Below are 16,980 nucleotides of genomic sequence, written 5' to 3'. Positions count from 1 at the left end.
AGGTGTATAATTTTCTATGTATATAATTTTACATCAGTGGAATTCTAATGTTTTGAAAGGTGTTATTTTTTCTGTATAATGTGTCATGGATATTGTTTTGTGGCAATAAAGGTAAAATTACATCATGATTTAAAAAAAATTTTTTTTTTAATTTTTTTTTTTTATTTTTTTTTTTAAAGATTTTATTTATTTATTTGACAGAGAGAGACACAGTGAGAACAGGAGCACAAGCAGGGGGAGTGGGAGAGGAAGAAGCAGGCTTCCCGCAGAGCAGAGAGCCCGATGTGGGGCTCGATCCCAGGACCCTGGGATCATGACCTGAGCCGAAGGCAGACGCTTAACGACTGAGCCACCCAGGCGCCCCTAAAAAAAATTTTTTTTTAAAGATTTTGTTTATTTATTTGACAGAGAGAGAGACAGGAGAGAGGGAACACAAGCAGGGGGAGTGGGAGAGGGAGAAGCAGGCTCTCCTCTGAGCAGGGAGCACGATGCGGGGCTCGATCCCAGGACCCTGGGATCACGACCTGAGCCGAAGGCAGACGCTTAACGACTGAGCCACCCAGGCGCCCCACGTCATGATTTTTAAATGAATGCATAATACTCCCTTCTGTAAGATAGCCATAATCTATCAATGTCTTGTTAATAGACTTCGAAATTGTTTCCAGTTTTATGCTTTTACAAATAACACTGTAGCAACATTCTTACATATCTTAGCACACTTGCAACATTTTCTTACTGGTTTACATTTGTGACCTCAAAATTGCTGGGACTAAACATATGCATATTTTATATTTTGGTACATGTTACCTGTATGCTTTTTTTAAAGAATATATTTTACTTAAGTTGCCACTGATAATGTGTGAGCAAGCAGTTTTCTTGTCATCTTTGTTAATATGCTAGATGAGAAATTACATCTTATTATTTACTTAATATTTATTTGATAACTTACATGTATAGTGATTTCTGTTAATGCAGTTTTTTCCTCAGTTTTAAAACTGGTAAAATATATGTAACATAAAATTTACCATTTTAACCATTTATAAGTGCAGCATTCGGTGCATTCACATTGTATAACCCATCACCACCATCTTCTCCAGAATTCTATCTTCCCAAACTGAAACTCTGTACCCTAAACACTAATCCCTCACTCCCCAACTCTGCTAGCCTCTGGCAACCATTCTACTTTCTGTCTCTGAGTTTTGTCTGCTAGTACAGTTTTTAAAATATTTTTATACAATAGTCAAATCTCTCTAAGATTGTATTATGGTTTCTTATTTTGATACCATGCTCATAAAGACCTAGCATAGCAACATTTAAAAAACTTTGTTTTTACCTATTTCTTCTCATACTTCGTGTTTTAGCTGTCTTTATTTTAATGTTTAAATTTTTGTTTTATTAGAAATATTTTGGAGTTGGGCAGTGAGAGTAGGCTTTGGTCTTTTTTTTTCTTTTTAACTCCCAGTGACCAGTTTCTCCCTTATTGTTTTTTTTGAATAACCCATTTATTATTATCCACTCATGTGAAACTTGTCCTTTGTCATGTTCTAGTTTTCCATACACTTGCTTGTCCCTACTTACAATATACATATATACACTTACTAGACATGCATACACATTCTGCTTGCATGGCCCATGTACCCTCATGTGTGGGCTGCTTACTTGGTATGCACTCAGTGTCTAATCCAGACTACCTTTTGGATTCCATTCTGTTCCATTCCTGTTTCCATGTCCCTAGGGCTCATGTCTCCAGTATTGATCTATTGAATAGGGCAAAGCCCCATATTTTACTCTCTCTTTTCAGCCATTAAATAGTTACTATATTTTTTAAATTTATTTATTTATTTATTTATTTTTTTTTTTTAAGTAGGTTGCATGCCTAGCGTGGAGCCCAGTGCAGGTCTTGAACTCAAACCCTGAGATCAAGACCTGAGTAGAGATCGAGTCAGATGTTTAACCGACTGAGCCACCCAGGCACCCCCAACTAGTTACTATATTTTATTTATTTCTTCATACAGAATAGAATTATTTTGATAACTCCTACCCCTTCCTAAAAAATTGGATTTGGGTTGATTTTATAGGTTAATTTGAAGATAATTAACATATTTATATTACTCTCTGATCCTTTGGAAGAAGAAGTTATATTTTGTCTCCTTTCATTAGAGTTTTTAATTTTCCTTCATATAAGTCATGGAAGTTTTCTTATTAGTTTGATTCCTAAATATGTTAGTATAAGTCTTGAAGAAGAAATAAACAATTTAATAAACTCTTAAAGACTGGATTATTCTAAAGGGAAACTGTGAGAAATCCCAGTTGCTTGGCAACCAAAGCCAGCCGAAATGACCTAGTTTATTCTTAGATAGCCTTGATTTCTTCCCAGTGCCCTTTCCATTTTGTTACTTTTGTGCAGTTTTTATACATTGGTGTTTGATAAAATATAATAATTTTTCTTTTATTCAAAGTCCTACACCAAAGCTGAAGTCAGAATTGAAAGTACCTGTTTGCATATATAAAATGTACTAAATGTCTTTTAATTCTGACAGCTCCAGAAAACTGATAATTACTATTTCATTATCTTTTGTTCTCTGAATAGCAAGATAACCCAAAACATGCACATAACTTCTTTTCCAGCCTATGGACATACTTGCCAGAAGGTCAGGTGAATATCAAATATTTTATCCTTTTATTTAAACTAAAATTACTGCTAAAACATTTAGATCATATTTTGAAGTTAGCATTTGAGATACGGTTTTATTAATTATAGTTATTATGGTATAGACAGGTTTTTTTGACCTGTGGGTGAACATTTATAAACCTGCAAAGAGATAACCATGGAAGGATTTTCCCTAAAAATGTTGCCCTAAGAAATCATCAAGCTGTACACTTAAGATCTGTGCATTTTATTGTATATTCATTTCCAACTCAATTTTAGAAATGTCTTTTTCACATTATCCAGGCACATTCCAATTTTACATGAAGTATATTTGCCCTCCCCCACCATGATAAAATATTTGTTGATTTTCCAATCACAATACTGCTATTTTCTTTATTAATAGTTACTACAACTATTTCAGAAAGTCTGTTTGTAAAACATTTAGAAATTAGGGGCGCCTAGGTGACTCTGGGTTAAGCATCTGCCTTTGGCCCAGGTCATGATCCCAGCGTCCTGGGATTGAGCCCCCCTAGTCACATTCCCTGCTCAGTGGGGCGTCTGCTTCTCCTTCCTCTGCTTCTCCCCCCAGCTTGTGCTCTTTCTCTCTCTCTCTCTCCCTAATAAATAAGTCTTAAAAGAATTTTTTAAAAATTATCTCCTGTAGTAGGAATTCTGCTGCCTCATAATTTTTAGCATCAAAGACACAGAACATAAGTCAGCTATGTGAAATAATTTTTTTATATATTAAAAAAAACATTTCTTGGGGCGCCTGGGTGGCTCAGTTGGTTAAGCGTCTGCCTTGGGCTCAGATCGTGATCCTAGAGTTCCTGGATCAAGCCCCGCAGTGGGCTCCCTGCTCAGCAACGGTCTCCTTCTCCCTCAGCCTCTGCCCCTCCCCCGGTTCCTTTTCTCTCTCTCTCTTTCTCAAATAAATGAATAAAATATTTTTAAGAAGATTAAAAAACATTTCTCATTTTTTCCCCTGACTTTTCTGTTGTCCTCAGTGGAGAGTATGCCTCAGTTTTACTTTTTTAAATGTTTTGCCTAATTAAAAATTGAAACTACAGAGTTATTTATAAAATAAATCTGTCTCAGGGCGCTTGGGTGGCTCAGTCATTAAGCATCTGCCTTCAGCTCAGGTCATGATCCCAGAGTCCTGGGATCGAGCCCCACATCGGGCTCCCTGCTCCACGGGAAGCCTGCTTCTCCTCTTCCCACTCCTGCTTGTGTTCCCTCTCTCGCTGTGTCTCTCTCTGTCAAATAAATAAATAAAATCTTAAAAAAATAAAAAATAAATCTGTCTTCTTTTCAGACACTATTTTCTCAGATTTTTATTGTCAAAAGCATTTCTTGCATGCCTGCTACTCAGAGACCTTTGTACTCAGTGCTCTGTGAAGTACTAATGCAGAATATATTGAAAACTCTAGAATGATTAGGACAATATATACCATGCCTTCTTATATTTCTTCACTATGGTATCCCAAATTCCAAAGAGGAAGAGTGAAGGAAGAGGAACTATGAGAACAAGAATAGTACTAACTAGTAGCAGTAAGTATATATGTAGAATTGTTTAATAAAAAGGATTGGTAGAAAGATTGATGGCATAATGAAGCCAGGTTCAGTTTACTTTTGGTTATGCAGACTTACTTTTGTAAAGATTTAATCATCCTAATCTAAGAGAAAAAAGAACCATTATTCCACTTAGAACCTCTCTATGATGACATCTTCCCCTAGACTTCTAGAGCTGTGTTCAATATGGTAGCTGCCAGCTACATGTGGCTAAATTTAAATATATTTAAAAATGAAAAATGTGGGATGCCTGACTGGCTCAGTCAGAAGAGCATGTGACTCTTGATCTCAGGGTTGTGAGTTCAAGTCCCACATAAGATGTAAAGATTTTTAAAAACAAATAAACTTTAAGAAAAAGAAAAAAAATTTTAGTGCCTCAGTTGCACTTGGCACTTTTCAGGTGCTCACTAGCCACATGTGGCTAGTCACTATCATATTGGACAGTGTAGATATTGAACATTTCCATCATCACAGGAAACTCTGTTGGACAGCACTATTCGTTTATCTTCCATGTCTGTACTTAGCTTTTGTGTGTGTGTGTGTGTATGAGAGAGAGAGAGAGACAGACAGACAGTTATAAATACTACTTTAATGTTCTTGTCTGCTAATTCTAACTTACGTATCAGTTCTGGGTCTTTTTATTTTTAATTGACCCCCCACCCCACCCTCATCTAATTATAAGCTCAAAGTGGAAGTTTGAATCAGTTTTCAAACTTGAGAGCAGTAGAACCCTTTATCCAAATAAACTCTTACGGAGGAGCCCAGTGTAAAATAGATGAAATAAACTGCTGAGTTTGAAGCAGGATTAGGATGCTCAGTTTTCCATAAACATGGTTGTTTTATAAAGAGCATAGTTTTGAAAAACAGCAGTATAAAATTTTCAAATAATTATTCATATACTGTTCTCAAAGATGATGATTCTTTGGAAATTGGATGTTGGGCACTTTGTACATTACCTGATACATAAAAATCTATATGGCCTAAAAGTGCCGTTAAAAGGTATAAAAAAAGGGGGTGCCTGGGTGGCTCAGTCGGTTAAGCGTTTGCCTTCGGCTCAGGTCATGATTGCAGGGTCCTGGGATCAAGCCCCTCATTGGCTCCTTGCTCAGCGGCGACTCTGCTTCTCCGTCTGCCCCCGCCACACTTGCTTGTGTCTTTTCGCTCGCTCTCTAATAAATAAAATCTTTTTAAAAATTGTATATAAGTGTGAAAGTGGAAGTTGTTAAACTGTTAAACTTACAGAAAATAAAAGCTAGCCAATTTTCAGAATGATACTTGTTTTAATGTTATTTTTCGTAGCATGAAGTTGGAAAACTAAACTCAAATTAGAGATGATATAATAAAGTAAAAATTAAAATCATGAAAACAGAAAGCAAGAAATGTTAATTTAAAATAATGCAGAATACTGTGATCATTAAAATTGGAAGTGAATACAATAAAAAAGTGTTGGGATTTTTTGTTTGTTTGTTTGTTTGATTTTTCATTTTGTATCACAAGTGTTTGACTAATTATCACCATTCTTAAGAAATGATGAGTAGGACCAAGACATTTATGAAAAGTTGCATTTAATTTCATTAATCAGTAACCATGCTTTTTTCCTTCAATTTTTCCTTCTTTTACCCACTTCATTTTCTAAATAATTGTTTTAATTTTTGAGATAGTCACAATTGGAAATACAAATTTTGATTTCTTCAGGCATCTGTGAACCTCATCTGTCTTCATTGTGTAATACTTTAGTGTGCATTTCTTATAATCAAGGACATCCTCCAACACAACCAAAATATAGAGGTCAAAATTGGGAAATTGACATTGATATATTATTTCCCTTCAGTCCTCAGTCCCCATTCAGGTTTTGCCCATCCTCTCAATAATGTTTGTTAGAGCAAAACATTTAGAATCACATGTTGTGTTTAGATGTCACATCTTTTAGTGTTTTTTTACTCTGAAACAGTTCCTCAGTTTCTCTTTGATTTTCATGACCTTGATTTGATACTTTTGATAATTATAGGCAACCTGTCCTCTAAAGATTTCCCTCAGTTTGAGTTTATCTGGTATTTCCTGGTGATTGCATTCAGTGAATATAGATTTGACAGGAACATAATAGAAGTAATGTTCTTTTTTGCATCCTATCAGGTGGCACATAATCTCAGTTTGCTGTGTTACTGATGTTGTGCTCTTCAGTTCCTTGATTAGGCGCATGTTTGGCTTCTTCACTGTAAAGTTATGACCTAGGGGCAAAGAGGAGTATTTGGGGGGAAGGTACTTTAAGGCAGTGTAAATATATTCCTCCTTATCAACTGTCAATTTGTATCAGTATGGATTTAAGGTTTCTTATTTCATTTGATGGATTATTACTTGTTACAATCACTATTTTGATTCTCAAACTGTCCTATATTTGGCCAGTGGGAGCCCCTTCAGGCTGTCTCCTATGTCCTTTTGGCATGTTTCCATAATTCTTTGAATACTACTTTGCATTCTGATAAAAAAAAAAATTGGAACAAAAAAGTTGCATACTCATTTTGTGCTTTCTTTGCTCCAGCTCTAGAACTAATCATTTTTTTTAGGGCACCCTAGTTCCTTTTAGTGAAGCATGCTATTTAGAAACTTATCTGCTGAATGAAACCTTGCCATTTGCAACAACATGGATGGATCTAGAGGGTATTACACTAAGTGAAATAAGTCAGACAGAGAAAGACAAATACATGATTTACTTATATGTGGACTCTAAAAAATAAGACAAATGAAAAACAAAAAACAGACTCTTAAATACAGAGAACAAACTAGTGGTTGCCCCAGGGGGCGTAGATAGGGGGGCTGGCAAAGTAGGTGAAGGGGATTAAGAAGTACAAAACTCCCAGTTATAAAATAAATAAGTCATGTAGATGAAAAGTACAGTATAGGGAGTACAGTCAATAATATTGTACTAGTGCTGTATGGTGGCAGCTGGTGACTACACTTGTGGTAAGCATTGAGTAATATATAGAATTGTCAAATCACTATGTATACCTGAAACTAGTGTAATATTGTATGTCAATTATACTTGAACAACAACAAAAATAATAAAAATTAAAAGAGTAGACCTGGGGCGCCTGGGTGCCTCAGTCAGTTAAGGGTCTGCCATCGGCTCAGGTCATGATCCCAGAGTCCTGGGACCAAGCCCCATGTCAGGCTCCCAGCTCAGCGGAGAGCCTGCTTCTCCCTCTGCCTACCGCTCCCCCTGCTTGTGCTGTCTCTCTCTCTGTCAGATAAATAAATAAAATCTTTTAAAGAAAGAAAAAGTAGACCTTTCCAGGAGCCTGACAGAAGTGGGGTTTAGAATTGTGTCTGAGACATTTTCAGGTTTTCGTTAAGTACATTGTGTTCAAGTGCTACTGTTTACGGTCTTCTGTGTGGCTCCAAACAAATCATTTAACTTATCTCAGACTGTTTTCTCATCTGAAAAATGGGGATAATAATCATACCTTGGGGTGCCTGGGTGGCTCAGTCAGTTAATTGCCTGACTTGGACTCTCAGGTCATGATCTTGGGGTCCTGAGATGGAGCCCCGCATCAGGCTCCCTGCTCATCGGGGAGTCTGCTTCTCCCTCTCCCTCTGCCCATCCCCCTGCTCCTGCTTTCTCTCTCTCTCTCTCTCTCTCAAATAAATCTTAAAAAAAAAAATAGTGCATACCTCATAAATTGTGAGAATTTTTTTTTTAAAGATTTATTTATTTATTTGACACAGAGACAGCTAGAGAGGGAACACAAGCAGGGGGGAGTGGGAGAGGGAGAAGCAGGCTCCTGGCTGAGCAGGGAGCCGGATGCGGGGCTCGATCCCAGGACCCTGGGATCATGACCTGAGCCGAAGGCAGACGCTTAACGACTGAGCCACCTAGGCGCCCCTGTTGTGAGAATTAAAACGATATTTGTATAATGAGTACTTAGAATGATGCCTGCACATAGTGTTCCATAAATATTTAATGATAAGTAAATGTTGTCTTGCTAAAAAAAAAAAAAGCTTGTCTGCCTACCCCTGCTTGGGCTTTTTCTTACATCTCATGCCAGGCTGCCCCACCATTGAATTACCTCCTTACCCCATTCAGGCCCTCATGGACCTGCTCTTCACTCAGCTTGGACTGTCTTCACTATATTAGTCCACACTATGTGGACCTTTTCCTGACTCTCTTTGGGCTCTGACACTCCGGCCCAGGCTATTCTCCTCTGGTTGTCTGTCTTACCCTTCTCATATTCCTTAGGTTCTTATGTCCAGCAGTGAGCCACCCCCACACATAGATACCTTTCATACCTTGTTTGGGCTCAGGTTCCCCTTGCCAGGCAGCCCTACCACATAGATGTTCTCCTGACATTGCTCTGGCTCTGATGCTCATGCCAGGATGCCTTCCTATAGGGATACATTCCTGACCCCCTCTGAATCACCATAGCTCCTCTCTTCCATATTTGCGTCTATCATATGCCACCCAAAGGTTTTAGAACTCAATTGTTTAGGGAGGGAAAAGGAAGAGGGACTTGAGTAGTTTTTAAGTCATCTTTAATGTTACTTTCACATTTTTTTTTTTTTTATGTCATTTCAAAATTAGGAAATAAAAGGGCTCCTGGGTGGCTCAGTCAGTTGAGCGTTCAACTCTTGTTTTGGCTCCGGTCATGATCTCATGGGTTGTGGGATCGAGCCCCACATCAGCTCTGTGCTCAGCACAGAGTCTGCTTGGGATTCTCTCTCTGCTCTCCCTCTGTCCCCACCCCACCCCCGTTTGCACACACACTCTCTCTCCCTCTCTCTCAAATAAATAAATCTTTAAAAAAAATTAGGAAATAAAAATCATCTCCAGATTTTCCTCTTTTTTTGCCATGTGTTTTTTTTTTTCATTTCTTCAAGTAAATTTAAGCACTTTCTTAAATATTGTGTCATTGTTATAAGACAGCAAGTCTTTTGAATCTTAACTGATTACAAATTTAGGATATGTGCATCTAGAGAAAGTAGATATGTATATTTTTATTTAACTATATTACTTCATAGTATTTTACATCAACTGATTTTTAGGATTCATGTAATGCTTTAATGTAACTAAAAGTTCTCATTTTGGATTGTTTTATAGAGAGCCCAGGCTGCACTGCAGGCTGTCAGTGCTGTCCCGTCGGGAAGTCTGGCCCTTCCTGGAGCTCCTACCAATGAAGGCACAATCCTACCTGGGCAGAGTCCTGTGCTCCGAATAATTATTGAAAACCTCTTTTACCCTGTTACTCTGGAAGTTCTTCATCAGGTAAAGTGGAATAATACTCTAAAGAGGTAAATGTGGGGTGCCTGGGTGGCTCAGTTGGTTAAGCGACTGCCTTCGGCTCAGGTCATGATCCTGGAGTCCCAGGATTGAGTCCCACATCAGGCTCCCTGCTCGGCGGGGAGTCTGCTTCTCCCCTGACCCTCCCCCCCCTCATGCTCTCTATCTCTCTCTCATTCTCTCTCTCTCTCTCAAATAAATAAAATCTTTAAAAAAAAAAAAAAAAAGAGGCAAATGTGACTCCCTTTAACTTTTGATGTGTTATTATCTTTAGAGTTTTTTTGGTTGTTGATTTTGGTTGGTGTATTTGTTTAAATAATAGTAATTTTTTAAAAAAACCTTCAACATCCTGTTTCATGTAAGAAATAGTATCAATTAGAGATAATTTTTTTTTAAAAGACTTTATTTGAGAGAGAAGGAGAAGCAAACTCCCTGCTGAGCAGAGAGCCTGATGTGGGACTCAATCCCAGGACCCTAAGATCATGACCTAAGCATGAAAATGAACAAAGCATAGGATCCTATAAAAAACACTGGTAATAGTTATTCCTAGAAAGTAAAATCAGTATAGAAAACAACTAATTTATTTCTGTTGACTCCTTACATATGAGTATTTTCATTTTAAAAACTCTGAAAGAAAGGTATGTGATAACTGCATATGTAAAATGGAAGTATCATATTAAATGCTGACTGATGGCCAACATAATTTTCATAGGCTACCCATTAATATGTCCAAACTGTTATGGTAAAAGGCACTCCACAAAATCATGGCCTACTATGAATATATTGAATTTAAGAACTGGAAACTCACTTAGTTACATAATTTTGTAGTGAATAAAACAAACTCCAGTAACTGATTAATTGAATATTGTAGAGACTAATTGAAGAGCCAGTTAGAACTCAAGCCTCCTATTATTAAGTCCAGTGTTTGTTTTGTATGCTTCTTATATTTTTAACTAATACTCCATATATATATATATCCTCAAAATGTAGGGTTACTTGGTAATCTGTATGCATGAACGTTGGCATCTAGCCCAAAAACTGCAGTTAGTTTTTGTCCTCTTTTGCTACATATTGATTCCATTTCATTGTATCTGTCAACCCATATATTAAAATGTTAAAACACTAAAACATGTTATTTTCATATTTCTATCTCAATATATATTGCATAGCATGATACCAAGTCAGTCCAGAATCATTTAACTGTTTTCCAAACCTTTGGATTCGCACTACTAAGTGAAGAATCATCGGGTTGTATATGTGCACGTGTATTTAAGATTGAATTGCATTCCATCCTAGTCTCACATTTTATCAGTAAGGAAACTGGGGTCTTTAAAAGTTAAGTTACTTTCCCACAGTCATTGTACTAATTGGCAATAAAGCTCATATATTTCCCAATACAGTTCCCGTGCCATGCATGTAAATATCAAAATACACCATTTATTAGGCCTACTGTGTTCTCTATGATAGCTTTTTGCAAGCCATTTTCTAAATATATGCATTTGTGAAGTGTGTCTTAAGGAAGGGCTTTAACAGGCCAATCCATAGCCACCCTCATTCCTTAAAGTGTTCAGCAGTTGCTTAAGTGCTTGGCTTCTTGGGTCTGGTAGATTTTCTTCTCTTGTTTATCCCAGAGTGTCACTGAACACTCTGTGATCCATCAGCAGTGTTTGTTTGCTTTTATAACCGTAACGTTGAAGCTACTGCTAACTTACCCTGTTTTACAAAAGGTGTTCTTGCACCTGTGGCTCAGCATTGCCATCAAATAGCCTTAAACTTAGCTACCATCATGTGGTCCTGTCCCATCATTCCAGTTATCGTTTCCCTGGGAGCAGTAACAAACCTTGTTTCTCTCCTAAAAGATCATGGGGTCCTTCAGGGTGAAGAGGAGTGTCTGAGCGTCCTCAATAGTAACCATGGGGGTAGGACTCTCAGACTTGCAGTTACTGCACTCCATTGTTAAATCCTTCCCATTGCTGGTGGAATAAAACCAAAGTCCTTACCAAGGCCCTTCAGGTTCCCACATGCAGACCTCTCCCCATCTCTTTAACCTCATTTCCTAATACTCTTCTGCTTATTTAGCCCCTGGCTTTTCTGGCCCTTTGACCGTTTCCCCTCTCCCCAGTTAATTCCTGTCTTAGTCCATTTCTATTTCTTAGGCCTGGAGCACTCTTCACTGAGATAGTCACTTAGTTGAATCTACATCAGTCAGTTTTCAGGTCAAATTTACCTCCTCAGTCTTTCTCTAATTACATTAAGCCCTCTCCTCCGGCACTGTATATCATTAGCCAACTAAAGTGTAGAATAGCATAATGATTAAGGATACAAGGTCTGGAGCTGGTGTTGAATCCTGACTCTATCACTTACTATCTCTATAACCCTGGGCAAGTAACTTACCCTCTCTGTATCTTTTTCTTGTATGCATTTAAAGCCCCTAGAGACGTGTACATATTAAGGTATATATTAGAAAGGTACATATTAAGTGCTCAAGAAATGTTAGCTGTAATTATCAGATGCTAGGTAATTGCATTGTAATAAACTGATCATTGCTCTTATTGTCTGGTACGTAAGATATAATTTCATAGGTAATAGCATAAAATGTGATGAATATTGTGATGGAGGAATACATGGAAGTGTGGCTTTGGTTGCTTCTATTATAATTAATTAGCAGATTATTTTATACTTTTTGCTGAAGAATTAGCATTAGCTTCACTGTTCTCTAACATTTATTGAAGCTAGTGTTTTTTCTTTAGCTCTTGGTAAGGGGATTGAGTGACTGAAATGGGAGCAGTGCTATTTCAGATGAGGAAAGTTAAGGGAGCTTTTCAATATGGCATTTGAGCAGAGGCTTGAAGTATGTGAGGATATAAGTTATGTGTACATGTGGTAGAATAATGATCTAGTTAGAAAGAACAGGAGGAACAGGAGGTGCAAAGTCCCTAAAGTGGAAGTATGCTTAATGTGTTGAAATGTCAGAAATGAGTCTATGTCATTGTAATGTAAAAAGTAGGAAAGCCATAAATGATAAGAGTCAGAGAAGGGGTTAGGATCCAGCTGATGGGAAGCTATTAGAGGATTTTGAGTAAAGGAGTAAAATGATAGATTTATGTCTCAATGGAATCACTCTTGTTGCTATGTTAAGAATAAACTGTAGGCATAAGTGGACAATCTTGGCATAGTCCAGATGAGAGCTGGTGGTGAGACCCACATGAGGATGTGGTCACAGGAAGTGATGATTATGGATGTATTTGGAAGGATTTGCTGATGGGTTGAGTAGATGTGGATTATGAAGAAAAAGAGGAGTAATTAAGAATGCCTTCCAAATTTTGGGTGTGAGCCTCTGGTAAAATATAGCCATCTTGTACTAAGACAGTGAAGACTGAATGAAGGGGCAAAAAGATTTGGGGCAGGGGTGGGAGGTAGTGTTTTGGATGTTAAGTTTTCTATTAGGCATCCAAGTGGCAGATGTTGAATAGACAGTTGGGAAATAAGTCTGGATTGGGTATAAGAATTCAGGGCTGGAGATTTGGTTATCATCAGCATATGGGTGGTAATTAAAACTATTGGATTAGATGTCATCACCTATGGAGTATTTGTAGCTAAAGAAGGCAAATATTTATCGACTGATCCATAATGTAAATTCAACCCTGCATACTAAAAAATTTATTTGTGCACTGAAATAGTTCAAAACACTGTTCTCATATAATCCATTACTTCCAAGTACTGTTATTTATGGGGGTCTTTTGTGAATGTCCAATAGATGAATGTCTTTGGGATAAAGGACTGATCTTTTTGAATTGCAGAGCAGAGAAAAATAACTTGCAGAAAGCAATTATTATGATACTAAAAGAGTCAGTGCTAGCAATAGAAAATTCTGGTTCTTAAGTCTTACTGTTTTGTTGGGTACAAGAACTGTTTTAAACAAATTATGGCCAAAACACTTTTTACAATGAATACAAATGAACTTTTTCAGTTTCTGGTAAGTGCTACATTTATAAAAATCACCATGAAGATTAATTTTACCTGACTTTGATCTTTAGTTTTCTCTTCATCCCATTTTAAAGTTTGAAAAGATTAAAATGCATAGGAGACATCAAGAGTTGAGTCTGTGTGTTTGTTTATGTTTATGACAGCAAAATAAATATATTAGGGAAATAGAGTCAAAGAGTCAAATTATTATTGTGATCAATACTAATAAATCCATGTATATTAAGCTTTGCGGAATGTTAATCTTATGAAACCAAATTTGTTTAAAATTTAGTATTTTGGTAATAATGAAAAGATGTTAAAAATCACACTTGAGGCATTAGCCTGGATTCCCTGATGTTGGTCCTCACTTACTTTATTCAAAAGTATCAGATTGATCTTTGTAGTTCCTCTCTCAGCAAATACAATCCAGGGGACTCTAGATAACTAACTCTCCATGCTTACCCAGTTCAGTCCATTTATATTCTGTTAGCACATTCAGTTAAAAATCACCCAGCCAAACAGCAGTCAGTGAAGATGTACATCACGGTGATGTTCAAGTTAAATGAGACAAAGAATGTAAACATTAATAAAATCTGAAAGTTGGGTGAAAATTAACTAGGCTTATGCATAATTTAGTGTAAAATTATTCCAAATTTGGGAAAAAATTATATGATTTTACTATTTCATTAATGAGATATTTTACATCAAAAATGTTTATTTTTTTATTTTTTTAAGATTTTATTTGTCAGAGAGAGAGAGAGAACATAAGCAAGGGAAGCAGCAGGCAGAGGGAGAAGCAGACTCCCTGCTGAGCAAGGAGCCCAATGCGGGGCTCGATCACAGGACCCTGGGATCATGACCTGAGCTGAAGGCAGATGCTTAACCAGCTGAGCCACCCAGGCATCCCAATGTTTATTGTTTTTAAAAAAACTGCATGTTGCCATAATTCTCCAATCAGATCTGAGTGTAATTCTTTATCAGTTAATAATAAGCATTTACAGTGTGCCTGTTTATATGCCAAGAATTGTACTCAGTGATACAGAAATGATTAAGACTAGGTGTATACCTTCAAGGAGCTTTCAGTCTAATTAAAGGAGACAGATAGTAAACAAATGTATAGTACAATGTAAGTAAAACAAAATAAACATTTACATACGAGACCAAGAAGGGAGTAATATTCAGGAAAGAGAATTAACTCTGTTGATATTTGGGTGAGGCAGAGAATTTTCTGGTGGCATTACTTTTGAGCTGAGTTTTGGAAAAGATAAATGAAAATATACTAGGGTAGGCACAGGGTTCTAAGAAAAGGGAACACCCACATGTGTAGGCTTAGAAGTTTGAAACCACTTGGTATATTTAGTCATGTTATTGGTGTAATAGACAACTGCATGTTATTGGTGTAAATAGTGTGATATAAAATATCAGGAAATGTGGTTAGAGAGGTACACTAGGGCAAAATTATATATGATATAATCTTGTACTTTAGAATACTACCTGTGGCTGCAGTAAAAAGTCTATTACTAATCCTTTAGCCAACACTCAGTTGATGCACTTACAATATTTAGACTGGGGTGTGTGTGTGTGTGACCATAGTATCACCAAAGGTGGAAATGAAGAAAATACAAGACCTTTTCCCAAGAATGCTTATATCTTGAAGAAAGATACAACATAAAATCTATATTCTTTGACAGTCAGCTGAGAAGAAGGCAAATTTGGTATTCCTTTTTTTTTTTTAAGATTTTATTTATTTATTTGAGAGAGAGAAAGACAGCATGAGTGGCGGGGGGCAGAGAAGCAGACTCCCCGCTGAGCAGGGAACCTACCACTGGGCTTGATCAGGACCCCAAGATCATGTCCTGAGCTGAAGGCAGACACTTAGCTGATTGAGCCACCCAGGCGTCCCAATTAAAAAGGGAGGACCATGGGGCACCTGGGTGGCTCAGTCATTAAGCGTCTGCCTTCGGCTCAGGTCATGATCCCAGGGTCCTGGGATCGAGCCCCGCATCGGGCTCCCTGCTTGGCGGAGAGCCTGCTTCTCCCTCTCCCACTCCCCCTGCTTGTGTTCCCTCTCTCGCTGTGTCTCTCTCTGTCAAATAAATAAATAAAATCTTCAAAAAAAAAAAAAGGGAGGACCATTTGGCTATTAAGGACACTCATAGATAGTATTTGATAATAGCAATTTGGTATTCTTTTATAAATTCTAAGAATATTATCTAGGACACACAAGTGTACTGAGGAAATGCCTGTTACAGGACCAAAATTTTCATTAAAAATACAAAACCAAATTCCTTATGTTTTTCAAAATAGCTAAATGAGAGAGATAAGATCCCAAAGTTCTAAATATGAACATAATTAAATTAGCTACATTTTTAAAGAATTTCAATAAAGAACCCTCAGACTATCTAATTTTACGTAATAACATTTTTTGGTTAGCCCTTCTAAGACAAATTGGTTCCACAAATCTTGTTGAATGCTGTTATCTCCTCTAAGAAGTGTCTGACTCTGAGCTGATAATATGTTAAAGAATATTTTGCCAAAAAATAGTATGTGGACTTTAGGATAGTTTTAATTTTATTTATTTAATTTTGAGGAGTTTAAAATATATATAAATTTTACCATTTTAACCACTTTTAAGTGTGTGGTTCAGTGACATTAAGTACACTCACATTGTTTTGCAATTATCACCAAACATATCTCCAGAAATTTTTTTATCTTCTTAAACTGAAACCCATTAAAGAATAATTCCCCATTCCCCCTTTCTCAGCCCCTGGTAACTACGATTCTACTTGCTGTCTCTGTGAATTTGACTGTTGTAGATTACTCATATAAGTGGAATCATGCATAATTTGTTATTTTGTGACTGGCATATTTCACTTAAATGTCTTCAGGGTTCATCCATGTTGTAGCATGTGTCAGAATGTCCTTCCTTTTAAAGGCTGAATAATATTCCATTGTATGTATTTACCACATTTTTGTAGATGGACATTTAGGCTGCTTCCATCTTTTGCAAATAAGGCTGTTGTGAACATGGATGTACAGATAGCTCTTTGAGTCCCTGCTTTCAGTTCTTTAGGGTTTATACTCAGAAATGGAATTGTTGAATCATATGGTAATTATATTTTTTATTTCTTTGAAGCACCACCATACTATTTTCCATAGCAGCTACACCATTTTACATTCCCACCAACAGTGCACAAGGGTTCTGTTTTCTCCACACCCTCCCCAACACTTGATATGTCTCATCCCTTTCCTTTTATTTTTATTCATAACACTTTTTTATGATGAGACATCATGTTATTTATTACTGATGTTTTTTGTTTCTGTTTGTTTTTGATAATAGCTGTCCTAATGGGTGTGAAGTGGTATCTCATTGAGTTCTTATTTGCATTTCCCTAATGATTAGTGATGTTGAGGATCTTTTCATGTGTTTATTGGCTATTTAAGTCCTTTGCTGATTTTTATATTGGATTATTTTTGTTGCTAAATTATAGGAGTCTATACATTCTGGGTTTTAATCCCTTAT

General features: G+C 36.9%; 1 protein-coding gene across 13 annotated transcripts in view; it reads left to right on the top strand.

The window, feature by feature from the left end:
* PTBP3 (polypyrimidine tract binding protein 3) overlaps positions 1-16,980 on the top strand; it is a 127,535-nt gene that overhangs the window by 67,418 nt on the left and 43,137 nt on the right. For all 13 annotated transcript variants that reach the window (XM_078061600.1, XM_078061599.1, XM_036090934.2 and 10 more), the window contains one exon: positions 9,312-9,476. In XM_078061600.1, the coding sequence (XP_077917726.1) occupies positions 9,312-9,476 (165 nt within the window). The remainder of the gene's footprint in view (positions 1-9,311; positions 9,477-16,980) is intronic.

This window comes from Halichoerus grypus, chromosome 14, assembly GCF_964656455.1.
Source record: "Halichoerus grypus chromosome 14, mHalGry1.hap1.1, whole genome shotgun sequence".
Classification (NCBI taxonomy): Eukaryota; Metazoa; Chordata; class Mammalia; order Carnivora; family Phocidae; genus Halichoerus; species Halichoerus grypus.
Note: the sequence above shows the minus strand (reverse complement) of the source record. Positions and strands in the feature narration are given on the sequence as shown.